Genomic DNA, 15335 nt, shown 5'->3' with positions numbered 1-15335 from the left:
CCCAGCACTGACCTCAGAGCTTGTCATATGTGTTGACTGCAAGCTGAGCAAGACCGCTCAGCTCCAAAGATGGGCCTCTCCAAGCTGACCTCCGGACCCCCATTCATGGCCACAACTTCGCTCTCCTTCCCCACAAGCCTCAAGGACATCCCCCAGGGAAGCTGGCTCACTTTCTCTGTCCCCTCTTCTCAGCTGCAGAGGAAGAAACTCCCGCCCCCACAGAACCCAGCACGGAGGCCCCGGAGCCCCCTGAGGAGCCGCTCCTGGGGGAGCTGACAGTGACAGGATCCTCCCCTGACTCGCTGAGCCTCTCCTGGACCGTCCCCCAGGGCCGCTTCGACTCCTTCACCGTGCAGTACAAGGACAGGGATGGGCGGCCCCAGGTGGTGCGTGTTGGGGGCGAGGAGAGCGAGGTCACCGTGGGGAGCCTGGAGCCTGGACGCAAATACAAGATGCACCTGTATGGCCTCCACGAGGGGCGGCGCGTGGGCCCGGTGTCTGCTGTGGGTGTGACAGGTGAGTGAGTGTAAGTGAGGCAGGCTGGGGAAGATGGCCCTGGAAGACGCTGCTGTCTCTCCAGTCTTCGTGAAAACATACTCTCAAGAGTATTCCTTCCTTTGAGTATCCAAATGCCTGCAGATTTGTGTTAAAAGGCAGATTTGGATTCAGCAGGTTTGGCGTAGGGTCAGAGACTCTTCTTTTCTCTTCTTTTCTTTCCCTTTTTTCTTTTTTTTTTTTTTTTTGGAGTCTCACTTTGTCACCCAGGCTGGAGTACAGTGTCTCAATCTCAGTTCACTGCAACCTCCACCTCCCAGGTTCAAGTGATCAAGTGATTCTCCTGCCTCAGCTTCCTGAGTAACTGGGACTACCGGCGTGCACCACCATGCCCAGCTAATTTTTTGTATTTTTAGTAGAGATGAGTTTCAGCAGGTTGGCCAGGATGGTCTCGATCTCCTGACCTCATGATCTGTCCGCCTCGGCCTCCCAAAGTGCTGGGATTACAGGCGTGAGCCACCGTGCCCAGCCGGCCATCCATTTTTAATAAGATTCTCCTTCATCTTGATGCCACTGGTCCAAGGAACACACTTTTTTTGTTGATTTTTTATTGTAGTAAAGTACTCATGATATATAATTCGCTATTCTAATCACTTTCCAGTATACAGTCCAGCATGAAGTCCACTCACATTGCTATGGACCACCACCCTCCACTTCCAGAACTCCTCTTCCCACATTGGAACTTCCTGCCCACTAGACACGAACCCCATTCTCCCCTTGCCCAGGCCCTGGCAACACCATTCTATTCCCTGTCTCTATCAATTTGACTTCAGATACCTCATATAAGTGCAATCATAAAATATTTGTCTTTTTCGAGTGGTTCATTTTGTTAAATACAATGTCTTTAAGGTTCATCTATGTCGTAGCATCCGTCAGAATTTCTTTTATATTTTATTTTCATTTTTATTTTTTGTGGTGATGGGGTCCTGTTACGTTGCCCAGGCTAGTCTCAAACTCCTGGCCTCAAGCGATTCTCCCACCTCGACCTCCCGAAGTGCTGGGATTACAGGCAAGTGCCACCGCACCTGGCCAGAACTAACTTCCTTTTCAGGCTGAATAATGTTTCATTTTATACATACTCATCCTTTCATCCATTGATGGACATCTGGGTTGCCTCCACCTCTTAGCTATCATGAATAATGCTGCTGTGAATATTTATGTGCAAATCACAGAACACCTTTGTAGTAAAGCTCCTCCCAATAACAGATTTGGAAACTCTCTTAGAATTTGTTGAAGCAAATTTTTCTTGCATTCATGAATCCTCACAGAGGTTAGGCTCAGAATTAGGGTTCATATCCTAATGGGATAAGTTCCTGTCCTAATGGGACTGACGTCGTGGGGGACAGGCTGTGGACCAGTAAGAAAGCAAACGTGGGTGAGCATGTGACAGGAAACCCAGGGCCAGGCAGGAATATCTAAGCCACCCTGCCTGTGGATACTCAGGGGACAGCCAGGACCTGAGGCCAGGCAGGCCTTAGCCTGGTGACAGCTTTAGAGAGGAGGTGAAGCGTGCCAGATCATCACAGCTGGTGCAAAGGCCGGGAGGCTAGAAAGAACATGGTGTGTGAGAAGCACTGAGGATTGAGTGGAGTGTCCTTTGCAGTGAGTAGATCATCCTGAAGTGTGGGAGCAGAGGAGAGAGCAGCTCACCAGGCTTGGGGTCTCCCAGGGATGAGGTTGCTCAGGTCTGTGCAGAGATGGCCCCAGCAGCTGTGCCTGTGTGAAGCTCATCCCTGGGGGCTGAAGATGGGGATGAGGTGACAGGGAGCCTGGAGGCAGGGAGGCCAGTAGGCAGTTGGTGGCCTTGGTGAGAGGTGACAGTGGCCCAAACCAGGACCGGGGACTGGAGGTGGGGGAAGAAGGTATCCAGGGGAATTCAGGGTGAAGATGTTCTGAGGCTGCTGGCAGCTGGTGAGGGGCCAGGTCCAGGAACACGCCCCAAGCTCTGGCCTCGGGAGGGGTGTGCTGAGCTTGTTGGGGAGCAAAGACAGAAGCCCAGTGAACAAAAGATGGCGAGGAGACCCCAGTGCAGGGAGGCCGAGGGTGCAGAGGCCGAGTGGGGCTGTGCTCAGAAGAGAGGCGGTGCTGGAGGGACAGGGAGAGGTAGCCTGGGTGTTGGGAGGTGGGGTGAGGTGGGGGCTGAGGGCAGGGGGTCAGGGTGAGGGATAGGAAAGGCCACAGGAGAGGAGAGCAAGAAGAGCTTTGCTGGAGGCGCTGTGGGCAGCATCGTCCTGCTCTCGGGCACTTTGTGTTTTGTGACACATCCTTTCTATGCTGAACTGAGGACCCAGGGACCTCACTGTCCCCATACCTGTCTGTCCAGCTCCAGAGGATGAAGCCGAGACCACCCAAGCAGCACCCACCACGACCCCTGAGCCCCCCATCAAGCCTCGCCTGGGGGAGCTGACCGTGACAGACGCCACCCCCGATTCCCTCAGCCTGTCCTGGACGGTCCCCGAGGGCCAGTTTGACCACTTCCTGGTCCAGTACAGGAATGGGGACGGGCAGCCCAAGGCGGTGAGGGTGCCGGGGCACGAGGACGGGGTCGCCATCTCAGGACTGGAGCCAGACCACAAGTACAAGATGAACCTGTACGGCTTCCACGGTGGCCAACGCGTGGGTCCCATGTCTGTCATTGGGGTGACGGGTGAGTGAACAGTGGGAGCCACAGGGTGGGTACTGTGGGAGGGCCACCCTCTTGCTCTTTGGTGATGACTGGTAGGGAATGTGACAGGGGTCTGGTCGGCACCACCGACTTGCTTGTGGCTGGGGCTGGGGCTCCCCTTGGGCCTTCCTGTGAGGTTGACCCCTGGCTCCTCCTGAGCGGAGAGGCGCTGTCGGGAGCTTTGCTGTGCTGGTGGCTGTCCCAGGTCCCCCACAGTTGACCCTGGAACTTGTCATGTGTCAGCTGAGCAGGACCACCCAGCCCCAAGAATGGGCCTCTCTGAACTGACCTCAGGTCCCCCAGTCATAGCCTTGGCTTCTCCCTCATTTTCCCCAGGACCCAAGGACATCCCCCTCACTCTCTCACTCTCCTTTTCAGTTGCAGAAGAAGAGACCCCCAGCCCCACAGAACCCAGCTCGGAGGCCCCAGAGCCCCCTGAGGAGCCGCTCCTCGGGGAGGTGACAGTGACAGGATCCTCCCCTGACTCGCTGAGCCTCTCCTGGACTGTCCCCCAGGGCCGCTTCGACTCCTTCACCGTGCAGTACAAGGACAGGGACGGGCAACCCCAGGCGGTGCGTGTCGGGGGCGAGGAGAGCGAGGTCACTGTGAGGGGCCTGGAGCCTGGGCGCAAGTACAAGATGCACCTGTACGGCCTCTATGAGGGGCGGCGTGTGGGCCCAGTGTCCACTGTGGGCGTCACGGGTGAGTTGGGGGACAGGCCCTCGTCCCCAGCTTTACCTCTGTAGCCCCCTTGTGTTTCTCCTTTGGATCTTGGCACCTCTTATGACTGGGCCTCTAGGTTTCTGTCTTTTCTCCCATGTTGCTAATGATCCTGCCTCATCCTTGGATTCATGGAGACTGTGTGGAGTCAGATGGGCAGGTAGTCCATGCCCTCTTTGTTGTAGCTTCCTTCCTCCCATCGTGATCTGGAACCTCCAGGTTGTTCGTGCTCATTTGTTAGTTGCTCATGCTCATTTGTTAGTCTTCAGGCTCCCTTAAGGAGTATTTTAGTGGCTCAGAAAGTGCTTCAGATTCAATTGCCCAGATCTGCACGTGCCTTCGAATGCAGTGATTGTGCGACTTTGCAGGCGTTTCCTAACCTTCAGATCCCTGCAGAGTTGGGGTGATGATAATAATGGCATCTACTTCATATGTTTTGCAAAGGGTTAAGTGCACCGCTGTTTGTGAGCTGCTTACAGCAATGCAGGGCACAGATTCGAAAGCAAGCGCGCTTTAGAGAAGGCCGCTATGCTCACTCCAGTCCCGGGAGAGCACTGCCTCCCTTGGGCAGGGTCCTGCCTTCTGACCCATGGGCCTGCTCTTCTCTTTTCAGCGCCCCTGCCCACACCGCCGCCCGTGGAGCTCCGCCTGGGGGAGTTGACGGTGGCAGCCGTGACCTCGGACTCAGTGGGCCTCTCGTGGACCGTAGCCCAGGGGCCCTTTGACTCCTTCCTGGTGCAGTACAGGGACACGCAGGGGCAGCCCCAGGTAGTGCCTGTGAGCGGAGACCTCCGAGCGGTCACCGTCTCAGGGCTGGACCCGGCCCGCAAGTACAAGTTCCTGCTCTTTGGACTCCAGAATGGGAAACGCCACGGCCCAGTCCCTGTGGAGGCCAGGACCGGTGAGTGAGGGCTGGAGGCCTCCTGCAGCCAGAGCCTTCGCCCCCTTGTGGCACCAGTTGGAATTTCACGTTTCTGTGCCCCACACTCCAGTCCTCAGCACCCAATGATTGATTGGGTCCGGGGAAAACCCAGGCCCTGAGCTCTCCTCTCCCTCTGACCCTCATCCTTCTCCCTACTTTCCCTGCACCCCAGGGGACACTTGCTTTCTTGTCTGGCTCCTCTTTTATCCCTACTCCTGGCCCAGTCACCCTCCCGTTCCTGGGACTGGCTCACAGAGCCATAGCAGCCCAGGAAGCGCCGTGGCCCCTTTGCCTCCATCCCACTCTCCATGCACCTCACTGTCTTTTCCAGCCCCAGACACGAAACTGTCTCCCCGCCTGGGGGAGCTGACTGTGACAGATGCGACCCCTGACTCTGTGGGCCTCTCGTGGACGGTCCCTGAGGGCGAATTCGACTCCTTCGTGGTCCAGTACAAAGATAAGGATGGTCGGCTCCAGGTTGTGCCAGTGGCAGCCGACCAGCGGGAGGTCACAGTCCCAGGCCTGGAGCCCAGTAGGAAATACAAGTTCCTGCTGTATGGTCTGGCAGGCAGGAAGCGAATGGGCCCCATCTCTGCTGACGGCACCACAGGTGAGTCCCAGTCCAGCCTCCACCTTTTCCAGAGCTGCCTCTCATTCAGGCCCTCAGAGCTGGCCCTACGGCCTTCCCGTGAGATTCCCTCTATCAGCCCTGACACAACCATCTTAACTCCGAAAGTGAGTCTCTGTGTGTGTCAGGCACAGTTCTGAAGAAGATGCATTACTTCCTTCATTCGCTGACTGCTGAGGAAATAAAAGGGACACAGGCTTTGGGGCCAGCAGATCTGTGTTCCAGTTCCAGTCCCAGCCCTTGCCAGGGTGACCATGGACAATCCGCTTCATCCCCGGAACCTCGGTGTCCTCACCTGCATAATGACCGGGAATGGCGCTGGACTCAGTAGTGGTTCCCATCCTCCTCCCTCCTCCCTAACTCGGAGGCCAGGGGTGGAAAAAAAGGGAGAGCTTGGCTACGGAAAGACAATGGAAAAACCTGGTGTCACTGTGCCCGTGACTCAGCCCCCCAAGGAAGGGGTGTGGTGGGTCACTGACCCTCGCCCTACTCCCAGGACCATGAGTCACTATGCCCAGAGGAGGACAGAGCAGCCGGCCAGTCGGGGCCTGGTCCCTGGGACTCCAGAATTCTCTTCCCAAACTCTCACTGTGGGGACGGGGTACAGACTCTCTCTCTACCCCCACCCATCGGCACCAGCCTCACCCGGGCAAGCCTCTGCTCCACCCTCTGTTCGGCCCCGTGGGGTCGGTGTGGGGCTGGGGAAGCAGGAGGCACGGATGTTCAGGCTGATGGCCACAAGGGGACAAGGGAGAGGTCACAGCCTGGCACGGATGGGAGCCATGCGTTGGCCAGCTGCCCAGACCAGCTCTCGATGTTTGGGATGTCTCCCTGATAACCCAAGACCTCCCGGGAGTCTCTCTCAGCTCCGGCCTCATTCCTGCTCAGGGGCGGGGGTCACGGTAAACACAGGCCCTCTCTGCACCCCCAGCCACCCCTCCCTCGGGAGATGATCTTTAATGTATTTACCGCACCCTCGATCACAGTAGGGAAGGAGCAGGGCAGGATGGAGTTTGGGCAGCGGCCTCCAGAGAAGGAGGGGGCTGTTCTCCCTCATTGCTGTGGGGCATGGTGGGAGCAAGCCTGTGTGTCTCCTCAAGGAGCTGTCCCTGGGGCTACACTGGAGGGACGCTTTCCCAGAACCTCACACCTCCAGGAAGCTGCCAGGGCTTAGGCACAGGCAGCATGTGACTAAGAGCTTTCCCTCCTCCCTCTGCACAGCTTCCCTGGAGAAGGAGCCACCTCCCCGCCTGGGGGAACTGACCGTGACCGAGGAGACCTCCAGCTCCCTGCACCTGTCCTGGACGGTAGCCCAGGGCCCCTTTGAATCCTTCGTGGTCCAGTACAGGGACACAGACGGGCAGCCCAGGGCAGTGCCTGTGGCCGCAGACCAGCACACGGTCACCATAGAGGACCTGGAGCCTGGCAAGAAGTACAAGTTTCTGCTCTACGGGCTCGTTGGGGGAAAGCGCCTGGGCCCAGTCTCCACCCTGGGAATGACAGGTGAGGCTGCTGTGCTTGGCTATAGCAAGCCACCTTGTGAGGGTTTCCTTGTGCATTTGGGCTGAAGACAAAGATGACTGCAGGAGTGGGCAGGTGGGAGTGGGGCACCCTGGCCTGTCCCCAGGAAGGAGGAGGAGTCTGCAGCCTTGTGGGCTTCAATATCCATCAAGGAGTCCAGAGCAGGAGCCAGGCCAGGTGGGAGGGAAAGGCCCTGGCAGGGGCTCCCTCATCTCCCAGCCCCAACTCTGCCCCATCACTGCCGCTGCTCCTCATTACTCACTGGGGCAGCTGTCGCCTCCCCGAAGGGTGGCCTTGTCCAGAGAGCGGCAAACCTCCCTGCCACAGATGAGTCAGGAGCATTTTCTTTAGAGGAAAATCACTGGAAAACAAAATGAGCGGGGACACAGAAACCAACAGAAGTGGCTGCATTTGTGCTACAGGCTCCGCTTCCAGCGCTCACTGATGCCCACCTCAGGCCTGACCAAGCCACGGCTGGCGGGATTTGCCAGTCACCTTTACCAGCCAGATCCACCCTCAGCTTCTCTCAGAAGGGAGCACCACACTCCCCAAGCTCAGTGAATGTGTCCCGGCGTGGGTGGGGGCGGAGCCTGTGATAGCTCAGGCTGGGCTCGGGAGGACACTGGGGTGTGGAAGGGGGAAGTGAGCACCTGACTCCGACAGCCGGGGAGCTCGCGGGAGTCACGAGGCCACAGCGACTTCATGGTCTGACTGGGCCTGGACCTGTAAACTTCCCCCCTCAGCCTTGGGCCAAGCCTGAAAGATAAAAACGGAGGGCCCCACGGCACCCCTCACTCAGATTCTGCCCTGGGCTTTTCCCACGCAGCCCCAGAAGAGGACACGCCAGCCCCAGAGTTAGCCCCAGAGGCCCCTGAGCCTCCTGAAGAGCCCCGCCTAGGGGTGCTGGCCGTGACCGACACAGCCCCAGACTCCATGCGCCTCTCGTGGAGCGTGGCCCAGGGCCCCTTTGATTCCTTCGTGGTCCAGTATGAGGACACGAACGGGCAGCCCCAGGCCTTGCTCGTGGACGGTGACCAGAGCAAGATCCTCATCTCAGGCCTGGAGCCCAGCACCCCCTACAGGTTCCTCCTCTATGGCCTCCGTGAAGGGAAGCGCCTGGGGCCCCTCTCAGCTGAGGGCACCACAGGTACCAACAGGCATCTCTGACCTCTAGTCTGGGACTCTGAGGGGGGAAAGGAGGGCTCAGAAGTGGTGGTCGCAGGGAAAGAGCGTGAAGCTGGTATCAGGGAGAGAGGACGGGTGGGCTGGACGCGAGCTCTGCCCCATAGGGCCCCCCTGTGCTGCAAGTCCCTGGTTACAGATAGAGAAACAGGGGCAGGGAGGGGGGTGGAAGGGATGTGCTCTGGGTCACCAAGCTGGTGTACTTCTGTCTCCAATCCCTTCTCTCCCACCCACTCCATGCAGGGCCGGCCCCTGCTGGTCAGACCTCGGGGGAGCCAGGACCCCGCCTGTCCCAGCTGTCTGTGACTGATGTGACCACCAGTTCACTGAGGCTCAACTGGGAGGCCCCACCTGGGGCCTTCGACTCCTTCCTGCTCCGCTTTGGGGTTCCATCACCAAGCACTCTGGAGCCGCATCCCCGTCCTCTGCTGCAGCGCGAGCTGATGGTGCCGGGGACACGGCACTCAGCCGTGCTTCGGGACCTGCGTCCGGGGACGCTGTACAGCCTGACACTGTATGGGCTGCGAGGACCCCATAAGGCCGATAGCATCCAGGGCACTGCTCGCACCCTCAGCCCAGGTAAGGATCCACACACACTCTGCCCCAAAGTGGGGGTCTTTGTACTAACGGGGGGGACCTGGTGCCTCAGCCAGCAGTGGGGTGGGCGAGTTGGTGGTGGGCCTGGAGGAATCTGCAGAGCGACTTGCATTCCGGGGACTAGAGGAAAAGGGGTGCTGAGTCTGTGCTGGAGCAGAGGCGAGGGGTGGGACTCGTAGGGAGGAGCCTCCCTGCCCCTGCCCGCATCATTGTTCCTTGCCCCCTCTGCAGTTCTGGAGAGCCCCCGTGACCTCCAATTCAGTGAAATCAGGGAGACCTCAGCCAAGGTCAACTGGATGCCCCCGCCGTCCCGGGCGGACAGCTTCAAAGTCTCCTACCAGCTGGCGGACGGAGGTGGTACCTTTGCCGTGGGCTCATTGCCTCGCGTTTCCCCTCTCCCCTGCACTCTGCCCACCCTCCAGCCGTCCTGGGGTTCCCTGGGTAACCCTCGATCCCCAATGTTTTCAGGGGAGCCGCAGAGCGTGCAGGTGGACGGCCGGGCCCGGACCCAGAAACTCCAGGGGCTGATCCCAGGCGCTCGCTACGAGGTGACCGTGGTCTCCGTCCGAGGCTTTGAGGAGAGTGAGCCTCTCACAGGCTTCCTCACCACAGGTGAGATGGACTGGGCCCTGGGGCAAGAGGCGGGAGCCAAGAAAATGGCGTGGGTGGGAGTTGAGAGAGAAGGAGGAGGGTGAAAGGGAGGTGGCAGAGGCTCCGATTGCGGACAGGAGGCCGGTGGAGTCTGGGGAGGCAGGGACTAGAGAGACCAGCGGGGACCCCTCTGAGCCCCTCCCCTTCCCCCAGTTCCTGACGGCCCCACCCAGTTGCGTGCACTGAACTTGACCGAGGGGTTCGCCGTGCTGCACTGGAAGCCCCCCCAGAATCCCGTGGACACCTATGACGTCCAGGTCACAGCCCCTGGGGGTGAGCAGGGCTGAGGCCTCTGGAGGGGACTTGTTCCGGGTGGGGATTGCAGGGGGGAGACTGGACTCTGGCCGGGGATGGAGGGGGAGGCGTTGACGCCCCTCTTCGCACTCCCAGCCCCGCCTCTGCAGGCCGAGGCCCCAGGCAACGCGGTGGACTACCCCCTGCATGACCTCATCCTCCACACCAACTACACCGCCACTGTGCGCGGCCTGCGGGGCCCCAACCTCACTTCCCCAGCCAGCATCACCTTCACCACAGGTAGGGTCTGTGGGGTGTGTGGGACGGGGGAGAGGAGGTAGAGGGAGCCAGGATGGGCCTCATCCCCATCTCCTCTTCCTGCTTTCCCTCCTAGGGCTAGAGGCCCCTCGGGACTTGGAGGCCAAGGAAGTGACCCCCCGCACGGCCCTGCTCACTTGGACTGAGCCCCAAGTCCGGCCCACAGGCTACCTGCTCAGCTTCGACACCCCTGGTGGCCGGACCCAGGTGCCCCGGCCCCACTGACCAACTCCCCTCCCTGGGTGACTCCAGGAGGTGCTGCCTCTGGCCCTCCCTGAGGGACTCCACCTCCCTCTCCCCTGATCTCTCCTTGTCTGTTCCACAGGAGATCCTGCTCCCTGGAGGGGTCACATCTCACCAGCTCCTCGGCCTCTTTCCCTCCACCCCCTACAATGCACGACTCCAGGCCATGTGGGGCGAGAGCCTCCTGCCACCCGTGTCCACCTCTTTCACCACCGGTACCTGGACGCACGAGCCGGGACCAGGGGCTGGGTGGGCAGCCACGGTCCAAGGCTTGGAAAAGGACTGGCCCCTGCTCTCCTCTCCCCAGGTGGGCTGCGGATCCCCTTCCCCAGGGACTGCGGGGAGGAGATGCAGAACGGAGCCGGTGCCTCCAGGACCACCACCATCTTTCTCAACGGCAACCGCGAGCGGCCCCTGAACGTGTTTTGTGACATGGAGACTGACGGGGGTGGCTGGCTGGTGGGTGGCATTGGGAAGCCCAGGGGTCTGTGCAGGGCAGGGGCTGCTGCCCCGGGAGCCAGAGGCTGATGGTGCCCCCACTTGCTTCCCAGGTGTTCCAGCGCCGCATGGATGGACAGACAGACTTCTGGAGGGACTGGGAGGACTATGCCCACGGTTTTGGGAACATCTCTGGGGAGTTCTGGCTGGGTCAGTACCTCACAGGGGTTGGGGAACTACGGATGGGATGGGGGCCCTGTGGACACCAGGACCCTGATGAGGTCATATCTCCCACCCCCAGGCAACGAGGCCCTGCACAGCCTGACGCAGGCAGGTGACTACTCCATGCGCGTGGACCTACGGGCTGGGGACGAGGCTGTGTTCGCCCAGTACGACTCCTTCCGCGTAGACTCGGCTGCGGAGTACTACCGCCTGCACCTGGAGGGCTACCACGGCACCGCAGGTAAGCACAGGCTGCGAGGCTGGGAGGGTGAGGCTGGGAGGGGAGGCCCTCATGACTCCTTCCTCCACCCTGCCCAGGGGACTCCATGAGCTACCACAGCGGCAGTGTCTTCTCTGCCCGTGATCGGGACCCCAACAACTTGCTCATCTCCTGCGCCGTCTCCTACCGAGGGGCCTGGTGGTACAGGAACTGCCACTACGCCAACCTCAACGGGCTCTACGGGAGCACAGTGGACCATCAGGTGAGGGGTGTGGAGGGGGCACAGAGCCGGGGTGGCTGGGGCTCGGCCTGCCTAGGTTTCAGCCCCACAGTGTAACAGGCAAGGGACTGAGCGGCTGGGTGAAACGGAACAATCGTGCCAGCCTCACAGAGGGAGCTGGAGGTGATTTATTGGGTGGAAAGGGCCAGCTCAGGGTTAAGCCTCGATCCTCTGTGGCGGAGGGTCAGGAGGGGAGCTGTGTGGGGAGGTTGGTTGAGTGCTCGGAGCCACCTCCTTAAGAGAAACAGGAAGAGCAGATGGGACATCCGGCTTTGACTCTCTTGACAACCCCTTTCCCAGGGAGTGAGCTGGTACTACTGGAAGGGCTTCGAGTTCTCGGTGCCCTTCACGGAAATGAAGCTGAGACCAAGAAACTTTCGCTCCCCAGCCGGGGGAGGCTGAGCTGCTGCCCACCTCTCTCGCACCCCAGTATGACTGCCGAGCACTGCGGGGTCGCCCCGAGAGAAGAGCCAGGGCCTTCACCACCCGGCCACTGGAGGAAGCCTTCTCTGCCAGTGATCTCGCAGCACTATGTTTACAGTGGGGGGAGGGGTTCGTACGGGAGCAATAAAGGAGAAACTGAGGTACCCGGCTGGCATCAGTCCTGCCCCGTCACTGGCTCTGGCCCGGGCTGTGGGCCCCCAACCCCCGGGGCTGCAGCCGCACTTGGAAAGGCTGCATCTTAAGGATGACACTGCAGTGGGGCAGGGGCTGCAGGGAGGGCAGGGCATCCCCCGGGGGCAGCAGCGTGAAGGCCTGCAGCAGTCGGGTCAGCACCACGAAGAGCTCCAGTCGTGCCAAGGGCTCTCCCAGGCACACACGCGCCCCGCAGCCGAAGGCCAGCGCTCTGGAGTTCTTGCCTGGCTCCAGGAAGCGATCTGCAGGCGGGTGGACAGGTGGGTGGGGAGGCGTTCAGCGGCTGCGGGGACCAACCTCCGCCACCTTTTCACAGCAGGCCCCTGGGCCCCCACATACCAGGCCAGAACTCATGTGGCCTCTCCCAGACCATCTCATCCAGGTGGGCGCCTTGGAGGTTTGGGATGATGACTGTGCCCTCAGGGATGTCATAGCCGGAGATGCTGAAGGGGGCTGGAGTTAGCGGCTGGCCAGGACCTCGCTGGGATCGGGCTTTCCTCACTCATCCCAACCCTCGGGAGTCACCTGCTGGGCCGTGTGGTGCGGTGGGGCAGGGCCAGGGGCACAACGGGCCGCAGGCGCAGCACCTCGGCGATGGTGGCATTGAGCAAGGGCAGCCGTGCACGGTCCTTGTAGGGGACCCGGGAGCTGGAGGCACCGGGGCCTAGTTCGTGGTCTAGCTCCTCCTGCAGTCGCTGCTGAATCTGGGGAATGATCGGGTGGAGTCCTGTCACAGCAGCCCACAGCTGCCCAGCCTCCAGCCATTTCCTCAGCGACCCAGTGAGCCTGAGTGAGGAGACTGCGGCCCCTCTGGGCAAGCACAGCCCCAGCCGCACAGTTCTCAGCAGAGCTGAGTGAGGGTGCCCACCACCCTGGCCAGGCTGCTGGGAAGGAGCCTTTTCTTGTCACCAGGGCACACCTCAGGGTGGTGAAGTAAAAAAACCACGGCCCAGGAGAGAGTGTGTGCGGTGGTCTCAGTGCCACCGATGAGGAGGTCCACTGCAGCCATGTGCACGTGCCCTTCCAGGAGCTGTCCAGAGCCCTCTTCCATGCTCGGCTGCGCCACCACCTGGAGCATGTAGTCCATCATGTCCCTCCACTGGCCTGCCACCAAGCTCTCCTGCAGAGGGTGAAGGGAGCGGGCTGAGCGGCTGGCCTGGGGAGAGGAGTACAGAGTGGCAACAGGCCCATAACTGGGGCATGCAAAAGAACCCTCCTAGTAGCAGTGCTGAGTCCGGTAGCATCACTGGCTGTGGGCCGAGGGGAGGCCGTCCATGCACAGTCCCCACCTTGTGCTGCCTCAGCTGCTTCTCCACGATGTGGTCCCTCTTCTCAATGGCCTGCTTCAGTCTCCGGAGACCTGGATTGGGGAAGAACTGTGGCGGGAAGCATGAGAATGCAGCTGTAGGAAGAAGCTTCTTCCTCCACCCCAGCCTCTCCCAACGACCCAGGGGTGTCTAGGCTCCAGGTCTTTACCCTGAGAAAGGGAATCACGTCCACAATTTGAATGGACCAGTGGCTCCAGGTTTTTAACACCTCCTGGATACATTTGTAATAGGCAGGCATTAAGTTGTCCTCCTGGTAGAAAAGGAGGGCGTGCTTTCAGTTCAGGACAAGGAGAGGCTCAAGGGAGGGGCTGGGGGTGGCCAGAGGGACTGTGAAGCACCTTGATCTTGTCTCCAAAGGTGAGGTGACAGATGATGCTGCAGGTGAGGAAAGAGAATTCCTCCTCAATGGCCACAGGGGTGCCAGCCTGGGCTCTCATGCGCTGTGGAGAAGGAACAGGAGCTCAGCAGGCCGGTGTGCAGCGGGCAGGGCGGGAGCTACTTCGAGAGGCGAGGCTGACCCGAGGTGGCCTCAGGAGCCCAGCCTTACCTCGCAGAACTCCTGGGTCAGCTGCTCCACCACGGGCTCCATGGAGTCACGGATGCCCAGCAGCAGGGCTGAGCGGGTGAGCTTCTTGTGGGCTTTCCAGAGCAGAGAGTAGTCTCCCAAGGACAGATCTGGGTAGTTCTTAGACACCAGCTTGTCTGCAGGAGGAGTTGGGGGCTGGAGGGTGGGAACTGGCCAAGGAGGCCAAGGGCCTGACCTTCTTCTGCCTCCCCAACCCCTGCTTCCTCCCCCCAAGATATGCCCCCCAACAGCCTCCAGGGACCTGGAATAGGGGAGCCCCCAAAGGTGGCTCCCACTTGAGGCTGAGGTAGGAGGATCACTTGAGACCAGGAATTCAAGACCAGCCTGGGCAACATAGCAAGACCCCATTTCTTAAAAAAAAAAAAATTTAAGAAAGAAAAATGCCCCCAGCCCTTACAGGTAAGTGGCTCAGGTCTGCCAGCAAAGTCTGCCCACTTTTTGACCATGGCTTCCTCAATGGTCCTCTTGGAGTTCAGCACCACCACATCTGCAGGAGAGCCAAAGCAGCGTCAGCGGAGGGAGAGGACCCTCCCCGCCCCCTCCGCCCTCCTATGGTGAGGGCCAGAGCGAGAACAGGCTCTCACCTTGCAGCCCAAGGTGGAGCCTATAGATGGGCCCGAATTTCTGAGTCAGGCCAAGCAGATAGATGGGGAGGTCGGGCTGCAGCAGGTGCAGGAAGCCCGGGACAAGAGGCGGGAGGTGGAGGCTCCTGAGCTTCCAGCAGTTCCACAGCAGGCGGGCACCAGCCAGCAGGGGCAGCAGCAGCAGCAGCCCCAGGAACAGCATGGCGAGACGCCCATCAGGGCCGCGAGGGGCCACTTATAGCTCTAGAGCCCCGGCCATCCCTCCTGCTGTGTAGGCTGTTTTGGGGCCTCCCTTGACCCCACCTTCGGGTCCCTTCCCACCGTCCCGCCCACAGAGTGGCCCTTTACTGGAATGGCACCAGTCTCACTGGCCTTGGGACATCCGTATTTCAAAAAATGGATCATCCATCAAGAAGCAAGGAAGGGAAATGCAACCCTGACCTTTCTCCTGCAGCCAGAGTCAGCTTTCTGGCTCCACATCAACTGTGCAGGCAAGGGTGTCCGCCCCCACCTGGGCCCTCTCCCTCTGCCGCCCCACCATGGGCCAGTTTACTGGCATGATGTTTGTCTCAGCGAGAAAATGGCAGTCCCTGCCTAATATGCCTTCCTGAAGAACGAAATGTGATTTGTGTGGGTTTTTTGTTAGTTTAACCTACAGATAGAGGAATACCGCTAAAGCCTGGTTTGCCTGGGGCATTCCAGTGTACACAGTGTGATTGCTATTAGTGCCTCCTTTCACTCTCAAAAGTGCCCAGAAGACCAAGAAGGAGGTGGTTTCCCGCTGCGGGGTACTCGCACGTACCAG

At 60.1% G+C, this 15335-nt stretch overlaps 2 protein-coding genes and 1 long non-coding RNA gene across 4 annotated transcripts in view; 1 reads left to right on the top strand and 2 right to left on the bottom strand.

The window, feature by feature from the left end:
• TNXB (tenascin XB) overlaps nt 1-12738 on the top strand; it is a 69657-nt gene extending 56919 nt beyond the window's left edge. The window contains 19 exon segments of the mRNA XM_073005892.1: nt 193-516; nt 2879-3202; nt 3599-3922; nt 4554-4841; nt 5194-5472; nt 6712-6993; nt 7838-8158; nt 8437-8772; nt 9022-9144; nt 9259-9402; nt 9595-9714; nt 9832-9975; nt 10070-10200; nt 10319-10451; nt 10544-10695; nt 10788-10884; nt 10976-11137; nt 11215-11378; nt 11697-12738. Of these exon segments, the coding sequence (XP_072861993.1) occupies nt 193-516; nt 2879-3202; nt 3599-3922; nt 4554-4841; nt 5194-5472; nt 6712-6993; nt 7838-8158; nt 8437-8772; nt 9022-9144; nt 9259-9402; nt 9595-9714; nt 9832-9975; nt 10070-10200; nt 10319-10451; nt 10544-10695; nt 10788-10884; nt 10976-11137; nt 11215-11378; nt 11697-11798 (3950 nt within the window). The 3' untranslated portion in view covers nt 11799-12738.
• Nucleotides 5599-7402, bottom strand: LOC140708867 (uncharacterized). Of its 2 annotated transcripts, XR_012089116.1 has the most exons (4): nt 7274-7402; nt 6755-6912; nt 5786-5887; nt 5599-5663 (listed from the first exon to the last, which is right to left on the bottom strand). It is a non-coding gene; the product is annotated as an uncharacterized lncRNA (long non-coding RNA). The 2 variants fall into 2 exon arrangements; XR_012089115.1 differs by having other exon boundaries at nt 5599-5887.
• On the bottom strand, nt 11507-14822 carry CYP21A2 (cytochrome P450 family 21 subfamily A member 2). The gene is made up of 10 exons (XM_073005891.1): nt 14531-14822; nt 14344-14433; nt 13908-14062; nt 13699-13800; nt 13509-13610; nt 13322-13408; nt 12952-13152; nt 12558-12736; nt 12372-12475; nt 11507-12274 (listed from the first exon to the last, which is right to left on the bottom strand). Exons 1-10 carry the CDS (start codon nt 14730-14732, stop codon nt 12009-12011), a joined length of 1488 nt encoding a protein of 495 aa, XP_072861992.1. The 5' UTR covers nt 14733-14822; the 3' UTR covers nt 11507-12008.
• Between the last annotated feature and the right edge of the window lie 513 nt (nt 14823-15335).

Source organism: Chlorocebus sabaeus, chromosome 17 (genome assembly GCF_047675955.1).
Source record: "Chlorocebus sabaeus isolate Y175 chromosome 17, mChlSab1.0.hap1, whole genome shotgun sequence".
Taxonomy (NCBI): domain Eukaryota; kingdom Metazoa; phylum Chordata; class Mammalia; order Primates; family Cercopithecidae; genus Chlorocebus; species Chlorocebus sabaeus.
The sequence above is the reverse complement of the archived record's forward strand: the minus strand, read 5'-3'. Positions and strand labels throughout refer to the sequence as shown.

Bases quoted from the DNA above. Each gene is read 5' to 3' on its own strand.
- CYP21A2 (XM_073005891.1), bottom strand. From the start codon at position 14,732: ATGCTGTTCCTGGGGCTGCTGCTGCTGCTGCCCCTGCTGGCTGGTGCC. The intron at 13,801-13,907 runs GTAAGGCTGGGC...CCTTCTCCACAG, and splicing joins TGACCCAGGAGTTCTGCGAG to CGCATGAGAGCCCAGGCTGG. The intron at 13,153-13,321 runs GTGGGGACTGTG...CACCCTCTGCAG, and splicing joins AGCAGCTGAGGCAGCACAAG to GAGAGCTTGGTGGCAGGCCA.